We start from the raw sequence: 22922 nt of genomic DNA, 5'->3' as shown, positions 1-22922 counted from the left end.
TACAAGTTTCAAATAGATCGTTTCTGAGGAAGGTCTAAGGACCGAAACGTCAAAAGATTTATTTACGGATCTAGTTTATTGTCAATACTACTTTGCATTGTGTCAATGGCGTTAACAATCCTGTTAAAATAAAATCACAATTTATTTTTTTCACTTTAACCCCTAAGTGTGTGCAACAAAATTACTTCTTGTATATGTCTATGGGTCGAAGGACTCTTTTTGTTAGCACCACGCATAATTGTATAGTGTGCGGTACCACTGATCTCTCTAGTGGATCAAGGTATTGGTCTTACTTCTCTTAAAAGACAGGTCTCCACTCTCTATTCTCTTTCAGAAGACCCTGGCCTTCTGGCCTCAGGTAAAGACTTTCCCACAGAGAGGAGTACACCGTGCTTCCCCCATACAATCCACCAGTGGAACCGTGGAATCTTAATCTTGTCCTTCAAGTGCTTCGGGATCCTCCTTCCAGCTTTTGTGGCAGTGCCGCATCTCCCATGAGGCGACCTGAAGTGCTATGCCAGGGCCCCAGGGAGGGCGGCATTTTTGCTTACCTAAGCCAGTCCAGGACAAGCTGTCCTAGACTGACTTAGAACCGAGCGGCGGATTGGGGAGGCTCCAGTGGCCTCCTCTCACGCTCAGGCAGAGAGCAGGTCCTCTCCCTGCCTGCGAACGCCACTAAGCCCCCGCCCCCTTCACCCCGCCCCCTCCACCGGGGGGGGGGGGGGGGGGGCAGCTTTCTGTCATCCGCCTCGGGCAACAAAAAGGGCAGGTTCACCCCTGCTTTGTGGGATATACTCCTTGCCTTCTGTCCTGGATGGTCACTTCCTGGTGGCCATTATCTTCATCCGCAAGGTCTCCGAGATGGCTGCCCTGTCCCATCAGCCTACCTTTTCTGTTTTCCACATGGAGAAGGTTGTTACTCATCTGCCGCCGTTCTTTCAAAGGTGTTTTCCTCTTTTCACATCTACAAGGACATAGTCTTGCCATCTTTCTGCACAGAGCTCAAGCATCCACGTAAGCGTTTTCTTCACTGCCTGGATCAGTGGCGTAACTAGGAATGGTGGGGCCCCGTGGCGAACTTTTGACTCAGATGCTGAAGACCAACTGACCCCTACTGGGACACAAAGTCCTGCATGTCCGACTTTGTGTCTAGTTAAAAAAAAATGGTTTTGCTGCGGAGAGTAGAAGAGACTCACCGGCGGACACTTTTCAAACCCATGAATGGGTTTGAAAACTGCCTGCCGGTTTCCGTCTCCTGCCCAGTTTCTCAGGCAGGAAACGGAAACCTGCATAATATAGATCGGGCGCTGGTGTGAACCTGCCCTCAAAGTAGAAAATTACTGTGAAACACATACACAATAGGTATCCCTGTGTCTGAAAGTGCCTGGTCTACTGAATATAGGGTATCTGCAGTGCTCCTGTTTCGTCGGGAAGGTGTTAATAGGAGCACTGCAGATACCCTATATTAAGCCAGCCTGAGTTCCAAGTGGGGGAAAAAAACCCAGTCCTCAAGCTCGGGGAAGGGGCAGACAGACAACCAAAACACCCCCTCCCCTTCCCCAGCAACTAACTGCACCCAAAAATTCCAGTCATTTTAATTTTTGAAATTTTCCAGTAGCTGCTACATTTCCCCCCTAGGCTTATACTCAAGTCAATACGTTTTCCCAGTTTTTTGTGGTCAAATTAGGGGCCTCGCTTATATTCGGGTCGGCTTATACTCGAGTATATACGGTATACTGATTTTCAAATTTAAGACAACTCCAAGGCCCAATGGGCTGGAAACTAAACGTAAAATCGTGGCATTTTACAGTATCTGTAAAGTGAATGGGATTCATGCGAATCCCATGCCCACTTTCCATTTCAAACTGCAGGGCGGACACGCTGCGATTTCCAAAACCTGCACGTTTTTGGAAATCGCAGCATGTCAATTTTATCAACGGAAAAGCCGGGGCCTTCTCGTAGATATAATGGTAACAGAAATTCCTCGGAGGAAAGCTCCATGAACTTTCTGTTCAATGCGGTGCAGGAAGAACAGTTATGCGTTCCAGCCGCGGTTTTTTCCTGCAACGCTTTAGCACTGCTATCGTCCCGTGGGCCTTAGCCTTAAACTACTTTTCCAAATGAAAACGCTTTAGAAATTAAAACAGTACATAAATCCACACAAGGCAGTTTTCTGGAAAATAAAGTGATTACAAAACTTTTATTTTTTATTTTTCAGGATCAACAATTTGGATGACCGTTTTTCCACGAGTATGTCCCGCTTCTAATTTCTGGAAGGCTTGGGGAACTTTTGAAAATGGAAACACATCTTCAACTACAGGACGTATCTAAGATAAGAAAAATGACAACCAGTTTAATGAATTGTAATAGTGAAATACAAAAGTGCGCAAAATAAATACCAACATGCAGCAACATACAACCCAAGTGCTATTAAAAACTTTTTTTTAAAATTTTTTTACTAAACACCACCACCACCATGTTATAGGACGCTAACAAATGTACTAGTATGCTTTTAGTTATGCTTGCTGATAATGAATATTCCAGAAACATCAACATTTATATACCTGTATGCAAACCTATCCAAAGGATAAGTGATGAATGGAACCTGATTAGTCACCCTTCGCCACTCTACCACGCTAATTCTTCGTCCTTGCTTCAATCCAATAAAATTGAAACCAAGCGCTGGTCTCATGGTACATTCATCTAGTTTTGCAGATGTTCTATTTTTTTAGATGAATGTCCTCCCTTGGATACTCTATTTTCTCCAGACTATTCCAATTTTGGTTCCTAAGGAATTCTTCTTCAGACTCTCCTCCCTCCTCACCAAATTCGTATGGGCTAACAAACCCACGTAGACATCATGCTCGGTACTGTTCAGTCTGAAATCGACGAGAGGTGGGGCTCCTCAACGACTATGCCTATTAGGTTTCTACTGACTTTGCCGACGTGCCCGACTGATATTGTCATGGTGACTCCCCCCACCAGTCTACCTCTGTGACTGGGAGGTGGATCTGGGTGTTGGTTTCTGCGATGATTAAAGAGCTAGATTGTTTCCGCTTGCTCAAACCTCTTCCATCTCAAGTAGACTACAGGTGATGGGGCACAAGATCTTATCACGTTGGTACAGAATATCATCCAAACCACTTGCACTGTTGCCCTCGGTCTCCTCGTTCTAACGCTGCTCAGCTTCCTATGGAGACACCCTCCATATTTATTGGAGCTATTGCACATTGGCTGGGTTCTGGTGTGAAGTCTGAAGAATTACCTGCTCCTACACGGATCACACATTTCCTGCATACCTGTTTGTGGAGTCGTTCGCAACCTCCCTCCATTTGGCTCGAATTTCAGAAAGTGGTGGAGTTTTGTTTAATTTAAGACTTGACTGCACAGCTTCATGAACCATCATCAGGTTTTCATGAGGACATGGCATTCATGCATAACTTAAAAATCCATTATGCTTCCCGATTAGTGGCGACCCATGGGCTGCCTTTGTCCCATCCCACAGGATCAGACTGCACACAGTATTTGAATTTTATAACGATAAAGATAAAGCTTTGCACAGAAGCTGTAGACGACAAGTTATTTTTAATCAGGACTATGTGCATAGTGGCTTCAATATGTACTTTAGTTGCACTGGAGCAAAAATAAAAGGGTTGCAGAAGTTCATAGAGTTAATAAAAGGGTTGTATGAGACTAAAATATTGGTGGCTTATCATTAGGATAGGCTATCAATATAAGATCAATGGGGGTATGACCAGGGTTGTGGATTAAAGGGGTATTCCTATCACGCTTGTTCACCAATTTACAGGCTGTGTGCTCTCTTCACTTCCTGGTTTTCTCGGCACATTGGTGGGCAGGGTTTCACATGCTCTACTATCTGCTATGTTTGCAGTCAGTAATGAGGAATTGGTTGTAAATGAATTGCCACAGTATGAAGCTGATGTAGAAGCAGATGTAGCAGAGCTGGATTTGAGTCAGTTTGTAATACATACAGAGGTACCGGACTCCCTCTCTCAGCCCTTATCAGCCAAATTCAATTAAACCAACTGATAAGTGGAAGAGCAGGAGATAGGAGCTCAGAAATCCCGATGCTCCCAGCACTGAGCCCCTCCCTCCCCCCCTGAGAGCAGGCAGTTATGTCACTTGGGGACTGAGCAGATAAGCAGTGGTCGGGGCCCCTGGTCATAGAAACCAGTGTAAACAATGAAGTGAATAAATTAAGATAGCGGCCAAACAAAGCGGTTTTGATAAAGCAATGTATTTAGAAAAAGTCTTATATCCACATAAACTAGCAGTATAGATAGGATCCTTGTTATGGAACAACCCCTTTAAGGATCAATTTTGACAATATTATATACATTGTAATATTATATAATTAAATTAATAGCTTGTTGCATATTTACTTTCGCAAGAATTCAATGACTAGCTTTTTAATAAATCAGAGAATCTATACTGCTTCTGACTGACAGTGACTATCAATGATTTCTGAAGTAGTTGGAGTCAAAGTTGGGCTGTAGAAAAATAGAGGAGTCATGAGTCAGTGCTGTGTCCTACTGACTCCACAGCCCTGGCTGTGACAGTGACATAAGGCCTGTACGCAGCTCAGTCCCATTCAAGTGAATCAGGCTAAGCTACAATACCAGAAACAGTCGCTATACAGTATCGTTGTTGGCATTTATGTTAGAAACCACATAGCTGGTCAGGACACGGTGGGGGTGACAGGTGTCAGACTACAACAGATCTGATATTGGTGACTTGTTCTATGCAAAGGGCATCAATATTTTATTCCAGGTAAAACCCCTTTACATTATATTTAAATGAAGGATGTATGGGATACTTCTTGCTATTTAAGACTCTAGCTCAAGCCACATCACAACTAGAACTGAGACATTGGTCTTGTTTTAAAGCCATGAACCTCTTAACTGTGATCTTGCTTGAGGTAGAGCAAACTGAAGTGGATGCTGGAAGCTTTCACTACTTCTGCATTTGTGGGGAAAAAGGGAAACTGTAAGGGACATGCTGGTAGCATTTAGGAAAAGAATCTGTGTATAATCTGGGCATTTTGTAGGACGTTAATTTATTTTTCTAGGTTAAAACAGATTTTTGGTTATTTTATGAAGATGCAAGCATAAGCATAAATCATATGTATGTATTCAAAAAAAGAAAAAGACATGGACCGCACATCCCAATTTTATACATTGCTCTGGTGCTTCTCAGCAAATTCTACAATACTGAACATGAGCTTCTTGGTATAGATATTGATCAAGGTGTAAAAGCCCACTAGCCACTTCACAGTGACCTCTTTATAGTGGGTCCCTACTCTACTGGGCATTGCACAGCGAGTTTAGTAAGAATTTGAATAGAATAGTTTAGGTTTTCTTTAAACAGTGAAAGGGTTAATCAACCTAAAACAACAATAAAACCATGAGCATTCAAAAGTGAATGTTATCTTTGGCAATAATGCCCTGGTGAATACAGTGAATTGATATGAAGCAGTACTGGAGCTATCATTCTCCCAGAATCTGACATTTACATAGGTAGTAAGGGGCATACATGATTTGTTTTTCACCATAAAACAGACATGTTAGTAGGTTTGACTGATATCACTTCATCTCTTGTATTGTTTAAGTAATTCTGCCCTATTCACTGATAAAAACACTGAGACATGAATACCAAAGTGATGATCCCCTCTATCTAGCATTGTACTACTGTGTTATTTGCAATGATCGGCTACATTGTCTATATAATCCTGGAACGGCTGACCATACAGTAGGACAACATAACATTGAGCCACTGCTAAAATCAACTGAGTCAGTTGAAAGTCCTTCCTGTATTAGGGCAGCAAAGGCGACGAAGGCCTGCGGCAGGATGAATACACAATGATCAGGGGAGATTACGTGCATAATAAAAACACTGCCTATTTACAGCAGAACATCAGACTCCCAGCACAAGGCACTTTTGTTGTTTTCTGGGAAGAGGGATTAACACGTGGGACTATACACAGCACAGATTAGTAAAGATGCTTCTGTTTATGCAAAAATACCACAGATGATACAAAGATTACAATGCACATACTTGTTACTTAGTCTGTTTCCCAAAAACAAAACCCATTCTGCCCTGACAATCACAATTCCACTGGAATAATAACAGTATTTCCATCATAGCTATCATTACACACCATAGAGGTAAGGCTACTTTAAGCAGCAGTCCCCTTAATAACATGTAAAATATTAAATAAACATTCTGGACAGAACCAATGTCCTGGCTAATGTCTAGCGCATGTGAATGACTCAGGGATTCCCTTATTGGTGTGTCATGCTTGTAAAAGGCAGAACATACAAGGTCAACAGTGAACCGGAGTGCTTATTTAACCATGTTTATGATCTAGAACAGGGGTAGGAAACCTTTTTTGTTTGGCGTGCCGATTTGAATAAAAAAAAAAATCAAAGATGAGTTACTCGGAGTGCCGGTCAAAAATTGTAAGGCTGACGACCCCGATACTAAAGTCATATAGCACAAACCGAAACATAGGGTGCTGTCATACTACGCTCCCATCCACATATGTTTACGGCTATTTGCCTGGATACACATGTTCTTTTCCATTAGAGGCAATGTGAGTACATGTGTAACCCGCAATTAGTGATAATGTATGTGACTGGGAGCAGAGTGAGGTAACTCCTGTAGGGGGCGACACACTATGTACCTGGATGCTGTATCTAGTCCCCAGCCGCCACTACCTTCACTTTTCTGTAAGTGAAACAGGGATTAATTTCAGCTACACTTAATTCCTTGTAGTGTGGTAACCGGAATTAATAGATGTCACACTTATACCAAAGTGACAGCACTGTTGCCTGGGGACTGGGTTTGGCTATAGCCGCATCTGGGTACACAGTGTGTCACCACCTGGAAAGAAACACCCTAAGGCTGAGGCTCCACATTGCAGAAATGCAGCCTTTTTTGTTGTTGCTGATTTTGCTGCATTCTTCTGAACCAATGCCAGGGGTGGATTGAGCAGAAGGGAGATATATCAGAAGGTTCCTAGATATTTCCCATTCTTTTTATAGCCATTCTTGGCTTTGGCTCAAAAAACTGCTGCATAATCTGCAACAAATATGCTGCGTTTCCACAACATGGGGCCTCAGCCTTAGGGGAGCAGCACACGACCAGTGACATATTGGCCCGCACTGTAATTGATACGGGGCAGTATGTTGCTGGGAGGCAGGGAGTCCTAGTATCATATATGACTATACTGCTAGGAGTCCCACTCTCAGCATGAAGTTCATGTGCTGCAGCCCTTAAGCGTCCCACACAAAAAATGGCATGAATATAGCTTTCACTGACTTATGAATGAAAAATTAATAGACAGCTCTGCAAATGCAGACACATATAGGATCTGCACCATCATTTGCAGCTCTTCAATTTTGGCCCAGACACACAGCCGCAAAAACAACAGCCGTGTGTACGGGACCATTAAAATATAATAGTTCACAATATTATCCACAATTACGGATAAAAAGTATGATCATGTGCATTACAATTTAGAAATTCCATATGCCCAATATTAATGGCAGTTAACCCCATCATGTCTCTCACATTAACCACTGTGTGCCTCATATAAGAGTTACTGATAAGTGAGAGACATGGAGGTAATAATTACCGTATTTTTCGGACTATAAGACGCACTTTTTTCCCCAAAAATTTTTGGGGAAAAGAAGGGTGCGTCTTATAGTCCGAATGTGGCGCCTGGCACCCGCCGTAATAAAGAGGCGGATGCCGGCAAGGGATAGACGCCGGGGCCTGAGACATCGCTGCGCTCCTCTGCCCTGCATGAAGCCAGCAGCGGCAGGGGCGATGCTATTCCGCTCCTCCGTCCCCCCGCCGCTGGCTTCATGCAGGGCAGAGGAGTGTAGCGATGTCTCAGGCCCCGGCACCTGTGCCAGCGTCTATCTCTCGCCGGCATCCGCCTCTCTAGTACAGCGGATGCCGGGTCAGTATCGGTGGCCCCTTCTCCCCTTCTGGGGACCGGCCCCGTACCTGTGAAGTTGCAGGCCGGCTCCCAGGCCTGTCACTGCTATATTAGTATTGCAGCTGGGTCTATGACCAGCCGTAATACTAATATACAGAATGTCCCATAGACGGCAATACAGTTGTATTGCCGTCTATGGGACTTGCAATCAAGTGACCGCAGGTTCAAGCCCCCGGGGGGAATAAAATAGTAAAAAACAAAAACAAAACAAAAAAAAAAAAAGCTTTAAAAATATATAATAAAAATATGAAATAAATAAAAGTTCTAAATCACCTCCTGTCCCTAGAATATATATATAAAAGTAGAAAATAATATATCATAAACCACCGGGTTTTTTTTTCAATACAAGGCGATCTAAGCAATAGATATTCCCCAAAATGGTATAACTAAAAAGTACTTCTGACCCCGCAAAAAAAACACTCTATGCGTCCCCGTACAGCTGCAGGGTCACCTGTCAATGTGGCCTTGCAGCTGTTGCAAAACTACAACTCCCATATATTAAATATTTTACCATTTTTTGCTTCAAATTTTTTTTTCCCTATTTTCCTCCTCTAAAACCTAGGTGCGTCTTATAGTCCGAAAAATACGGTAAGTATCTTCCATCATTGAGGTCCTTTATTATTACCTCGATATATCTCACATATTAGTAACTCTTATGTGAAGTACACAGGGGTTAATGTGAGGGACGTGATGGGGTTAACTGCTATTAATGTGAGGTCCACTTGAGTTTATTTAGTTGGACAACCCCTTTAAATCAAACATGTTTTCAACAAAAAGTATAGAATTATGTACCACATAGGGCTAGACAATTAATCGCAAAATAACAAAAATCGAGGCGCAATACGCTCGTGTAAGCGGCCACAGTAAAATGGCCGAACAAACATGCGCAGTTGGCTGTGCCCAAAGCCCTATCTCGAACTCAGGCTCACCGGGAGAGGACATTGAGGGTGACATGGTGGAGAGGCATCGGCTGAAGAAGATGGAGGCATCACTAGAGAGTCTTCAGGCAAAGGAGAACGCCCTCTGTGCTTTCTGAAGACTCATTTGCATACGGAGGGAAAGCGGAATTACAACGGAATGGCTGTGCAGATCAGAATAGTAAAGGCAGGAGAAGAAGAATAGAAGAATAGCCTTTCTAAAGGCTATTCCAACTTAGTCTTTGTTAAAAAGGGATCCTAATGATAGAATCCCTTAAATTATAATCGAGGTAGAATATTCAATTAATTGTGATTTAGGTCATAGACGTACGGTCGTACCCTAGTACCATGGTAAAACTGTCAAATTTAGGGCTAGTTCACACGGGGACATGGAGGAGGATTTTGACAGCGGAATCCACGTCATAATCCTCCTCCATACAATGTTAGTTTATGTAGAGGGTTATTTTTTTTTTCCGCTAGCGTCTTTTTACGCTAGGCGAAAAAATAAGCGACATGACCTTTCTTCAGGCGTTTTCCGCCTGAAGAAAGCAATAGAAGTGAATGGGAAGTGCAAAACGCAATGCGTTTTTTGCATCCCGTTCTCTTTAAGGATGGGAAAACCGCCTGGAAGTGTTTTTTTTACAAAAAACGCTCCACAAAAAGCGGACCAAGGTCCAAAAAACGCTTCCTAATTAGGAAGCGTTTTTTTCCAGTGCCAAAATAAGCCACACGTAATTTACGCGTGAACTAAGCCTTACACCCTTTGGTATTTTGAGAGCAATCTTGCAAACTCCCCACCATTGCCATGACAATAATGCCACCATGAGCGACTGTTCGCTTACCTATGTCAACACATTTTAGGGGACATGTCTTACCCCTACCTTATCCTCCCCTCTCCTGACAAGATTCTCAACATTTCAAGCCAAATTGATGAGATATCTTGCAAGAATAGAATAATGTAAAACATCTACAAATATACATACATTTCTATTAATCATTTAATGAAGAAAAACCCAAAATTCTGACCCCACTTTATAGAGCAGATCCTTAAAACAGAAATTGGTTATTACTGGAAACAGCATTCATTGAACTGCCACATACCTTGCCACCATCTACAAGCTCTCCTATTTCATCTAGAGCTGGACCATTGGCTGTAAAGAATCCCCATCGGTAGTGGATTCCTTTGTAGTAGTGCTAAAATAGAAAAAAGGATTTACATCTTGGACACAGCAGTACAATCTCTGTATACCAGTGCATATAAGACAAATATCTTTATGCTTAGCTTGCACATACAGTAAAATACTGGGCAAAGATCTACATATTTACTACCCAGAAAAGGAAATATTACCTTCATTACTTTTGATGCCAGCGTAACTCCTGTACGCATCATGCCATCTGCTATCCCCAGCCGGTCGTTGTTATACAGAAAAGGAGTGACCAGTGTGACAAATGTGGCTCCAGACCAAGGTTTTAAATACTGAAGAGCCAATTCTTCGCTAGTTCCTCCAACATTATCAAGAATGACATCAAATCTGAAAATTCGATTAGAAATATTTATTAAAATAAAGAAATAAATATCCAAGAACTTCACATTAATAAAGAACATTCCAAAGAAACATGTATACTTCAAGCTTTCTACCTAGCATTGCTCATGCTGGAGTTGAGAATTTGGATTGGTAGATACTGGTGTACACTTTCTCCTTATAATATTTCTAAGCAACAACTGAATACAACAGAGCATGACATCACTGCCAGCAAAATACTACTGTGCTGGAAGCAATCAGCCATGGTCACATACTATAGTTGCACTTCTTGTTGCCATTCTTGCTAAAACTGCCGACTCTTTTAGAAAGAAAATTATCAATGGGATAACGCCTGGACCAGACGGTTTCTCTTCTTTGTATTATAAAACATTTTGAAGTATTCTCTTGCATCACCTTGTCCAGATATTTAATCACGCCCTGCAGACAGGTAAATTTCCTCAGGACATGCTTAGAGCCTCCATAACAGGCATCCCTAAACATGGTAAACACTCCACTACTCCCGCCAACCACAGACCAATTTCGCTGTTAAACTTGGCTATAAGATTATTCTCCTCCATCCTTGCCATCTGTTTGAATAGCATATTACCTTCTCTTATACACTCTGACCAGGTAGGATTCAATCCAGGTAGACAGGCCTTGTATAATGTTAGAGAACTCTGCAACATTATTCATAGGTTTGCGGTGAGAGTTGGCCCAATCTCATTATTGGCCCTGGACTTTGAGAAAACCTTTGACAGTCTATCCTGGAACTACCTTGCTCCTGAGGTCCATGGGCATAACTGGCCATTTCCAAAGAGCTGTGACCCTATAGCTTACCTAAAGATTAACACTGATTCCCCAAGGCCTATTAAAATTTGTCATGGGACCTGACAGAGCTGCCCCTCATCTCCCCCATTGTTTGCTCTCGCTATAGAACCACTAGTGATGGTTATTTACTCTATTATTTACTCTATTATTATACTCTCCTGACCCCAATGACTTCCTCTTCCCTAACCACCCTACAGAGAGAAATCTTTAATTTTATATGTGACTACATATTTGCCGATGTCTTATGTATTACCACAACAGATTGGGTGGACTGTTGGTTTCTCACCCTTATAAATATTATGTTGCTGTTAGACACCAACAACTCTGTGCTATGTAATAATAAGACAGACTGCCCACAATGGGTTACTTTTGAGTCAACACTAGTCACCTTCATTACAGGCTTTACTTTGGATCCTGCAGTCAGCATTTCATCCAATCACACCATCTACTAAGGAGACTATATACTACAACTGTGGCGGAGGGTTCGTTTTCACTATTCATTACAAAGCCTGATCTCCCTATTACTACCGATATTTCATTATACCCCCTAGGCCTTTCTTCCCGAGGTGCTCATTTGGTGGAGACATGCCATATTTCGACTCTCCAATGATTTCCTCTGTAACTGGTGGGTCTTCACCAAGGACTACTTCTCTAGTATGCATTCTCCACCTACCTATTCAGGTCTTTCGTTTCCTACGCTCTCTTATTCCACTTAATCCAGAGGTTTCACTTAATAGCTCTGAGAGGCTATGTTTCTATAGCATGATTGATAGAGGTTCTCTCTAAGTTTATAGTTTATTGAATGCTCCATCTCCTGAGATTAAATTGGACTTTATCGCAGCCTGGGAACAGGACCTAGAGACCACTTTGACTCCAGCACAATGAAAAGACTGTTGTACATTCATTAGCAAAGGCAGTTAGTAGGTCACCCTTATGAAGCATTCTCAAAAAATTCTTCACTGGACCTATCTGGTACCTTCTATACTGCACAGCATTAACCCTTCAGTCTCACCCCTCTGTTTTTGAGGTTGTGATGCATGAGGCGATACTCTTCATATTTGGGGGTTCTGCCCTCCAGTCCAGTGTTTCTGGGTGCCCATCTATAGAATGGTGCAATGACTTTTAGGACAATCATTCCCAATGTCATCCCCAGTACTTCTTCTTGGTCTTAAGCCTACTGCTCTCAGATACGCCCAATATGAATTGCTTCAGTACATCCTAATGGCTGCACGAATGCATATTGCTTTCAACTATTTTGCTTTCAAAAGTATTTTGCTGACTAATGTAATCTGGCAAGTTGACATGATCATATTTAATGGCAAGGTTAACAGTACTATCTCTGATACCTGCCCACTTTTTTTTTTTGTTAATGTAGATTGTGAGCCCCATATAGAGCTCACAATGTACATTTTCCCCTATCAGTATGTCTTTGGAGTATGAGAGGAAATCCATGCAAACACGGGGAGAACATACAAATTCCTTGCAGATGATTTGTCCTTGGTAGGATTCGAACCTAGGACTCCAGCGCTGCAAGGCTGCAGTGCTAACCACTGAGCCACTGTGTTGCCCCACCTGACCAATGGTCCAGGTCTGTCATGCTGTCTCTAGTCTGTCAATTGGATTAAGTGGTTTTTTTTTTGTATGTACCCCTTCTCCCAGGCAGGATCTCACCCCAGCCCCCATGCCCTTTACCTTATGCATTTGAGATTGGGTTTTATTCCCTTTTTTATCTTCACCAGTCATACAAGTTTGAAGTTTATACATTTGACATTGTTTTATTGTACTATACTTCTTTCCTTTCCTTATGTAATTTGAACTGTCGTTATGGGTGTCTGCATCTTTGTTTTTTGTTTTGTTTTTTTTATATTTTTGATAACATTCAATAAATACCTTTGAAACTAAAAAGAAATATCAAAATTTCAAATGTGCTCTCTTTTAAATTTTTCTTGCCCTTAACAGGGGTCTTTCAGCAATCCCTTTCATAATTGTTAGAAAAATGTTATGACTTAATAATATGGAAATACTCCTTTATGGTGTTGATGTATTTCCAGGATTATGATGCTATAATGTGTACATGAAAGGATGACCTAGCTCAGTCAAATCATTCAAATAACTAAAGACATGGTAGCTTTGCATTTACATGCTGTATCACGCATAAGCGGATACCATGGTATATCATAAAACATGCAAACTCATTTGTTTTGCTTTCCACCAGTATCTGACAGCTAGTGAGACAGTCATTGTCTATTACAATGCAATATAATATATTTTCATGGAATATGACTTCCTTTTCTTCTACTTTACAGCTAGTTTGTAGAACATGCACATAGCCTCTATGCAAAAGTTAAACATAGATCTTGATTGCAACTGGAGGCTGCTGTACACTTATAGGGGACTGCACAAATGCAACTATAGAAGGGTTAAGGTTTTATATAAATTAAGCCTTACCTCTCTATACTTCTATACTGCATCCAGAGGTTTAGACTACGTTCACATCTACAGAGGTTCCGTTGGAGACTGCATTCCAATGTCCGCCAAAAATCCATGGAGAAAAAAGCCCTGCACAATGGACTTTATTCCTCCACTAATTTCAGTTTATAAATGATGGACACCCAATCTGCCGAGATCCATGTGTAACCGCTGTTTTAGCGGCTTGCCTCTCCATTGTTCCCCCAATGGACCCAAACAATGGAGAGACAGCACTATTGTGAACTAGCAGCAAAGAGGATGTGCTATGTACTGCTGCTCTATTCACTGTCTATGGGGCTGCCAGAGCACGGATCAGCATGTTTTTCTCAAGTAGCAGGGAAAAAAACTTTAATTAATAAAGTGATAAATGGGTATTACCAGTTGGAGGTGTGTTACCATAGTTTGATACTGGCCAGTCAGTGCTAACAATGTCAGACTGTAGGGACACAACCCTTTGACAACACCCAAAAGGGATTATGAAGCAATTCAATCAGAATAATCCATGCTCCAAAAAGCAGTCATGCTCTCTGTAAGGAGTAGACAAATTTATCTGGGAAGCACGATGATCCCTCTTCATACAAGCAGACTGTCTAACATTCAGCTGTAACCTGGCTAGGACTTTCCTAAGGAACCGAGATACAGCTTTACTGGAAGCTTTACTATATACAGGTGTCACAGCTATGGTTAAATATTGCCTAAGGAAATTAATTACCCTTGCAAATTACCCACTTTCAGCTCATATTACTTTCCCTAGCAGCACAATAAGCTTCTATATATTAAAATTACCAACACTGAACATACTGAAAAACTAATTGATCGAAGATTCAGATGGAGCGCATTCTGTCTATATCCATCATCATTTACTGTAATGTCAATTTACTGTAATGACAGCTTTCTTCAATCCAGTCTGTTTATTTTTTTCTATGGTACATAAAGTCTTGCACAAATCAGAAAAAAAGATCCTGACTTTTTCTTTTTTTTATGTGCTCCTCATTCTATTAGTTTTTCAGTCTGTTGTTCTGATCCTATGATAGATCAGAAGATAAGACTAAACAACAGTGTAAAAGACTCATAGTAGAGGTAAGGATAAACGTACATGAATAGTGCTAAATATCATCTACCTAAGTATTATCATGAAATATTTAAAGATATGAGAAAAACATTCTACCAATAAAATTTTAAACGCAGTACAAACTTACTGATCCCTTGTCTTTAACTGGTCTGGCAATCTTGCCACAGTATAGTCAATTATGTCATCTGCTCCAAGATCTTTCATCAGGGTAGCAGCGTTTCCCGAACAAACAGCAGTCACATGAGCACCCCATGATTTCAATAGCTAAAATAAATGTATCAGATATTAACGTTAACATAAACTTCATAAAAAGAAATACAGCATTACAGGAGTTGTCCAAGATACACTGGAAAACTCTCCTCCAAACCCTCCAGTCTACAGATTGTTGGGGCCAGAAGTGCAGAAGGGGTCAGTGAGTTTTCAATTTATTCTGGACAATCCCTTAAAATAGTGAACTTGTGATAACATAAGACAGGGTCTCAACAGCATAGACATAGCTTGCAGCTGCCACTAGAGGGAGCATGCAGGGTAACTGCACACAGTATGTTTAACTCCTTTATCCTAACTAGTGGCAGACAGATTGAAAAGGGGCGCAGCCCTGAAACGTTTTTGGACGTATTCACTCACGCAGACCTCCTGTCACACATAATGTCAATTCAGCATTTCCACTGTACTGCTCTGTGAACTATGTTATTTAATATTGTGAGACTATGCATGAAATCTACTACAACGTAACTGATGTACAATTATTTATGGCTACACATCTATGGCTAATCCTCTGCAATGTAAGTTACACGTATCTATAATCAGCAAGTTGATAAATATTTTTGTCCTACTATTTTTGTGAATTGGCAGCCGTAGGTAGCCAGAACATACAATACATTATATTCCAGTAACTCATTAGTGGGGTTGATAGCATAAATGATGGGACTGGTAAATCTGCAGTCTAGTGTAATTGCTGTGGTTGGTCATTCCATAGTCTAGTATAAAAATGGCATTCTTGACATTAAAATACCTGAATGGCTGCGGTACCAACTCCCCCTGATGCGCCAATAATTAATACACTAAAAAACAGAAGAAGAAATTACTCATATTTAGGGCTGGACGATTATGTCCTAAATCAAAATGACAATTAATTGAACATTTTGCCTCAGTTACAATTAATGAATGATTATTTCAGGACACTCGCCTTTTTACATGCCATGCCACTGAATTTTGATTAGTCACATATCAATAATCCTGACAGCAGGAGTATACAGATAGTAACATATCCTTTAGCTCGTAATTAAACACCCAAATGATCCTGACTCTCAAGCAAGCCATGCATATATTGAGTATCAAATGTTATTATCCAAAAGCAAATCCAAATCTGACTGATATTAAATTATAATTGAAAAAAAAAAAAAAAAAACACTGGTCCCCTGTAGGTTTCTCCTTTCTGGTCCCTCTCAACACAAAGGAAATTATGGCTCAGCCAATCACTAGCTACAGGGGAACCTGATTCAACTTGTTACTACCTGTCCTGCACTTCCTATGGAACATGAAGGCAACAATTATGACTTCATATCAGTTTTTGTAAATGTTTACTTTGATAGACTTTTAAGAGACTTACCGTTTCCCAGGACACTTTTCTTTACTCAGACCGCAGCTATTAACAAGGGCTGCCCATGCAGTAAGTACTACATAGGGTAAAGATGCAGCTTCTGTATGACTGAGTGACTTTGGCTTCAAGGATACCTAAAAATAAATCACACACCACAAATGTACAATTCATCATTTTCTCTTAGATCAGAGATCTATGCAGTGCTATTTGATAAGATTATTAAAGCCTTTCATATCATAAAGAACATAAAAATACCAGTGCTCGTTCACATCTGCGTTCTTCTTTCCTTATTGCAGGTTTCCGTTTCCTGCATAAAACAGATGCAGGAGACGGAAGCCTGCAGGAGACTTTCTCACCCATTCATTTGAATGGGTGAGAAAGCTGTCCGGCCGTGCGCGGCAGTGAGCGTTTTGCGCTCTCCGCCGCGAAACCGGGTTTTATAATCCGGACACAGAGTCGGACATGCAGTACTCTGTGTCCGGATAAAAAAATCCGGTTTCGCGGCGGAGAGCCTAAAACGCTCACCGCCGCGCACGGCCGGACCCGGTCTATGGTTTCCGTCTTCTGCCATGCAGAAGACGGAAACCATAGTACGGACACATTGAACGCAGGTGTGAACCCAGCGTTATCTACCTACATACAAGACCATCTCTATGTTGCAAGCATGCCGCACCAAACTAAAGTCCTGGGGGTGATTTACTATGCATGTACATAGTCTACTTGATAAGAGAATTAAAGTGTTAAAAGAAGAATGGGAAAACAACCACAATTATTTTAATACAACCCTTAATTCAGCATTTCTCTTTGAAATGTACCTAGAATACTGCCCAAAATAATAATTCAATAGAAAATATGCTAATATGCTATATGCTGCGCTATTTTGTGCTGGAAGCAACCACCACAACCAAAATTACTTCTAAAACACTTACCGTATTTTTCGGACTATAAGACGCACTTTTTTTCCCCCAAATTTCGGAGGAAAATGAGGGTGCGTCTTATAGTCTGACTGTGGGTTTGCAGCATGGCCGCGCTACTGCCACCGCTGGTTTTCTTCAGCGGCAGTAGCGCGGCAATCTGCAGGCCCCGGCAGCTAAGACAGTCCCCGGCATCTGCTGTAATAGACCGGCGGATGCCGGGGAGTGTCTTAGCTGCCGGGGCCTGCAGATTGCCGCACTACTGCCACCTCTGGTTTTCTTCAGCGGCAGGAGCGTGACTATACTGCAGGCCCCGGCAGCTAAGACACTCCCCGGCATCCGCCGGTCTATTACAGCAGATGCCGGGGACTGTCTTATCTGCCGGGGCCTGCAGATTGCCGCGCTACTGCCGCTGAAGAAAACCAGCGGTGGCAGTAGTGTGGCCATGCTGCAAATCCGCTCCTCCTCCACAGGTCCCGGCAGTCAGTTAGCCCCCCCCACCGGCCCCATACCTTTAGTGATGCAGGCCGGCTCCTGCACGGCGAGGCCGCAGGAGCCGACCTGTTCCGATGACAGCTGGGAGCCTAATGAAGGCTCCGAGGCTTGTCATAGATATATATTACTATCGCGGCTGGTCTATGACCCTCCACGATAGTAATGTATAGAATCTCCCATAGACGGCAATACACTTGTATTGCCGTCTATGGGACTTGCAATCAAATGATTGCAGGTTCAAGCCCCCTAGGCGGGGGATATTAAAACAGTAAAAAAAAAAAAAAAAAAAAACACTTAAAAAAATATAATAAAAAATAAAATAAATAAAAGTTCACCTCCTTTCCCTAGAATACATATAAAAGTATAACATTACTGTGTGTCTGAAAATGCCCGGTCTACTAATATTTTTATGTACAGTGAACGTCAAAATCAAAAGTGCTAAACTGCCGGGTTTTTCTCTCTGTTTTGCCTCTGAATTAAATAAAAGGTGATCTAAGCAATAAACATTTCCCAAAATGGTATATCTAAAAAGTACACCTGGCCCCACAAAAAAAACGCCCTATACATCCCCGTACAGCTGCAGGGTCACCTGTCAATGTGGCCTTGCAGCTGTTCCAAAACTACAACTCCCATATATTAAATATTTTACCATTTTTTGCCTGAAAATTTTTTTCCCCTATTTTTCTCCTCTAAAACCTGGGTGCGTCTTATAGTCCGAAAAATACGGTATATACTACTGTAGTGGCATAATGAACACAACTGTCCTTCGTCAAAATAAGCTGTCCTACACAATGAGTAACAGCTTTCCTTATGAACATGAATATGCTAATCACTGCTAGTCACAAATTACGGCCAATAAGACTGAGCAGAGCAAAACAAAAAACAATTTTCCACAAAACTATATAGTAATCTATTTAGGAGCTCCTACTTCATTACTACTCCCTTCAGACTGCACTGCACTTTCAACAGGAGAACTACTCTCTTTAAGTAGGAGTGACATGTCATTCATGCAGTGTGGGAAATAGAAAATGCAATAAAGGGGTCGCCCAGGATAACAAAAAAAAATTCAATTAGGCTGGGGGAGGTGAAATAAATAAATATAAATAAATAAAACATACTCACCTGTCCCTGGTGTCTCAGTACAGTCCAGTCTTGCTTCTCTGGTTTATAATTCTGGAGGAAGTTCCCCCGCATGTGACCTCTGAGGCCGCTGATTGGCCTCAGCAAAGGATATGGGACGCCACAGCCGGCGAGGACTTCTGCCACAAAAAGAAAAACCCAATATCGGAGCAGCAAGACTGGATCATACAGGTAAGACTGGTAAAGGGGTTGGTCACTTTCAGACCAATATTAAGAAACCAATGTTATTGTTTGTCTAATAAAAAGATGTACAATTTTCCAATATACTTTCTGTATCAATGTCTTATGATTTGCTTGCTGTTATTCATTCTACTTTCTACCAATGAATACAAATAAGTCCATGGTCATGTGATGTACAGTCCATGGTCATGTAATAAACACCCAGGTGCACAGTTAGTTCGCAGGTAGATGTCTGGTTAATGTGCTGTGGCTATAACAAACATAAAAAAACTTGCAAGTACAAAGACTCTTCTTATTTACTATATACCTGTACATTGCAAGTCCAAAGTCTCTTCTTATCTACTATATACCTGTACCTTATAAGTCCAAAGTCTCTTCTGGTCTACTGGTTGGTCTACTTGGCTGGTTAGTTTAAAATCCCACAAGTGAGTGGTGATCAAACTAAATATACACTCATCTGAGGATTCTTTAGTAGCCTCATCATTTTTGTAGTGTTGTCTGGCACTTTGGTGTCGGTTATTTGGTTTTTAATTATTTCAATAAAATATTACCTTTCAAACATCCCTAGTTAGTATACTTACCTAATTAAAAAATTTTCTTCTTCAACTTTTTATTATACAAACAATAACATTGGTTCCTCATTATTGGTCTGAAAGTGACCAACTCCTTTAAGGGGAGTTTATCATCAACCCAGCCCCACAGATAGATATGTTAGGGCACCAATTCACAATTCACCCCTTTAATATTAAAATAAAGTGTTGAAATCTTGATTCTCAAAAGGCTCATAAGTAGAAAGATGTAATATAAAGTAAGTAAAACTAGTGGTAATTTTATATTTTTACCTCATTAGCACTTGCGACAACAAACTCTGCAAACGTACCCTGCTTCCATGGAGGGATTGCTGCCCATACCTGTCAATAAAGTCAGCAAAGTTGGTTACCACACTTGTGTTAGAGTTAGCATGTAAAGATATTTCATCACCTTCATTTCTGCATTAATTTGCATGTAAATGGCTATTAATGGGGTTTTACTTGCACGCTGATGGCCTATCCTTATGATAGATCTATGTGATCTATGTAATTGTTAGGATCACATCTTCCATCTTGTATTCTGTCAGCCATTTTGTAAGCTTTTTCTTATATAAGCTTCATAAGGATGTCTGTTTAGAGTTTAAGAGACCCCTTTAGGGGATAAGGCGTGTGGAATGTTGATGGTTGGGTTATAACTCCTTATCTGTTTGTGGTGAGAATCTCATAACAGGTTCTATAACCAGTTGACCCTTAGCCACAGACCGGACTGGACAGATAGCATGTGATCATTATCTCTCGTGCTGTGATATATACATCTAGAATTAGTGTAAGATGTTGGTTTACACATAAATATTGTAAATTCTTCTGTATGTCATGAGAAAGGTCATCCCAGGTTGGAGTATAATAATGAGATGCAGACCTTATCCAATAGTCATGTGCCACAGCTTATGTATAACCAATCATGTCAAAGTCCAACCTGCTTTTGTTTGTATAAATGCTAACTTTCTGTAACAATAAATCAGAATCCATTTTGATACAATACCATCTGTGTCTTGTGGTTCTCCAGGCCAAAGGATGGCTTTAGCCGATCTTGGCCTGTTATTTAATTTGAAACTACAACAACATAAGCTCTGGGGCTATTATGACCTCAACATGATCAGCGGGGAACCCAAAACTGGGACCACCACAACCAGCTGTTTAAAGCAGGGCTGTGGAGTCAGAGTTGTGGAGTTTGTCTAGAACAATTTGGGGAGCAGTCAAAAAAGTTACCAACTCCGGCCTCAAAATAAAATATTTAAATTCTACAATTATTATATAATTAATTAGATAAATAGCTTGTTTCACATTCACTTGCGAGCACTGCACCCGCTTTAAATAGAAAGCTCTCTACAGTTTGGTAGGATTGGAAGAAATATATGTCATACTATACAATTAGTATGCATATTATAAGATGTACAAAGTCAGGAACATCTCTGAGATTTCAGTTCTGTAGTGAATGTGGTCGTTGCTGCAATCTGCAGATCTCTCCAGCCAGCAAATCACATCACATCTGTTGGTCACATGCCAATACTACAATTCATTCCTGATCAATTGAATCGGACTGAGCCCCAGCATGTGACAAATAAATGTTATTTACTGCCTGAAAAGAGGGAGTGAAGGTGTGAAAGAAAGCTCCCATTTTTTCTAATCCTGGATAACCCCTTAAAAAAAGAGGTCAGGCAGACTTTTAAATACTATACAATTATATTTTGCTAAATAGCATCCATTGGATTCTTACATTGTTCTGTACTATTTTGGTACCATTGTAACCGTAACAGAAAATACTGTCTCATCTCTGATATGTGTATTTCACTCCACTTACGGTATCACATATGAATTATGAAACCAGTTTCCTTCCATATACTTGCCTGATCACCAGGTTTAAAGTACTGCACATTAAGTCCACATTCCATGACAATTCCTGAAACATCTCTGCCCAAGATCAATGGAAATTCACTTCCAGATGTCTTTATATGTAAAGGATCCCGACTCATGTTCAGACTTTTAGCTCCATAGCCACCTACAAAATAATGGAGGAATGGGTTAAGTGGAAGATGCAAATTTCTACCTGGTTCCTGGCATTTGCTTAGCGGTTTTCAAAGGGAAATTCGTTCGGGGCAGAGCAATACACATTACATGTACAGTAAAATTCCAGCATTACATAAACACAGAGGTGCTATCAGGTCATCATTGAGACGTAGGAAATGTCACTGTTAGGGATGAGAATTTCTGGGAAGATAGTCACTAATACAATATACTGAAAATCATTTAATTTATCAGCGATATTTCTGTCCTCTCTTCTAACTTAGTAAATCTCTCAATCCTTTTGTAGATCTGCCATAGAAACAAGTGAGATTCCAAGCACACAGGTAACCCAGGTCTAGATGCACCAGTGGTCACCACATTCCCACCCTCCTCCGCCATCTCACCAGGTATCTCGAGAATCCACCTGTCATAATTTCAGGACTACCTGATGATGAATTAGAGGATCAGTATATAAGGGTTAAATACAAGCAAATGATGACAGTCACTTACTTCTCATGTTCACGTCGATAGGATTTACACTGGCAGCATGGACTTTAATGATCACTTCATTTGGATAATGGATGATGGGAAATAACACGTTCTCATTGAAGCGCAGAACATCATTGTTTCCGTATTTGTCAATGGTCCAGGCTGGCATAATGGTATTCCTCCTACATGAGGAATGGATCCCTCTGTACTTACCAGCATCTGCTATTATACTGGCTCGTCTACACAGATGTAAGAGAGATTTCCTGCACACAATATTCATGCTGATCAGCAGAGGAGCTGTACTATATATAGAAGTGACTACAGCTTCTCTGTCCCATGTACTATTCTACAGCAATATAAGCAGGTTCATAATCTGCTGCTCCACACTCTGCTTCTTGTCACTGAAGACAGGAGCAAGGAGAGCCCTCGAAGGGTTATTGCTTCGTCTATGCTGAAGTGTTAGTGAACCGGCTCAAAGCACAAGTATGTTATATATGTGACACTCTGTACCAGCCTACCACCCTCTGCTTCACTTCTAGACACATTCAGTTCCTGTCCCCTCTATGTCCTCTATGCGCTTCCGCGTTCCTAGCCTCGTTCTCGCATAGTCCAATAACACAACCGCATACTGAACTATCAACCAATCAGATACTCTCTAGTTTGTTGTCTCTT

At 41.1% G+C, this 22922-nt stretch overlaps 1 protein-coding gene across 1 annotated transcript; it reads right to left on the bottom strand.

The window, feature by feature from the left end:
- Positions 1–2198: 2198 nt before the first annotated feature.
- Positions 2199–22838, bottom strand: RTN4IP1 (reticulon 4 interacting protein 1). The gene is made up of 9 exons (XM_075266652.1): positions 22272–22838; positions 21605–21756; positions 20010–20078; positions 16448–16572; positions 15851–15899; positions 14963–15099; positions 10292–10475; positions 10045–10137; positions 2199–2327 (listed from the first exon to the last, which is right to left on the bottom strand). Exons 1-9 carry the CDS (start codon positions 22528–22530, stop codon positions 2208–2210), a joined length of 1188 nt encoding a protein of 395 aa, XP_075122753.1. The 5' UTR covers positions 22531–22838; the 3' UTR covers positions 2199–2207.
- Positions 22839–22922: the final 84 nt, after the last annotated feature.

Source organism: Leptodactylus fuscus, chromosome 3, assembly GCF_031893055.1.
Source record: "Leptodactylus fuscus isolate aLepFus1 chromosome 3, aLepFus1.hap2, whole genome shotgun sequence".
Lineage (NCBI taxonomy): Eukaryota > Metazoa > Chordata > Amphibia > Anura > Leptodactylidae > Leptodactylus > Leptodactylus fuscus.
The sequence above is the reverse complement of the archived record's forward strand: the minus strand, read 5'-3'. Positions and strand labels throughout refer to the sequence as shown.

Bases quoted from the DNA above. Each gene is read 5' to 3' on its own strand.
- RTN4IP1 (XM_075266652.1), bottom strand. From the start codon at position 22,530: ATGAATATTGTGTGCAGGAAATCTCTCTTACATCTGTGTAGACGAGCC. The intron at 20,079-21,604 runs GCAAGTATATGG...CTTTATTGACAG, and splicing joins ACTTTAAACCTGGTGATCAG to GTATGGGCAGCAATCCCTCC. The intron at 15,900-16,447 runs GTAAGTCTCTTA...TCTGTTTTTTAG, and splicing joins GAAAAGTGTCCTGGGAAACG to TGTATTAATTATTGGCGCAT.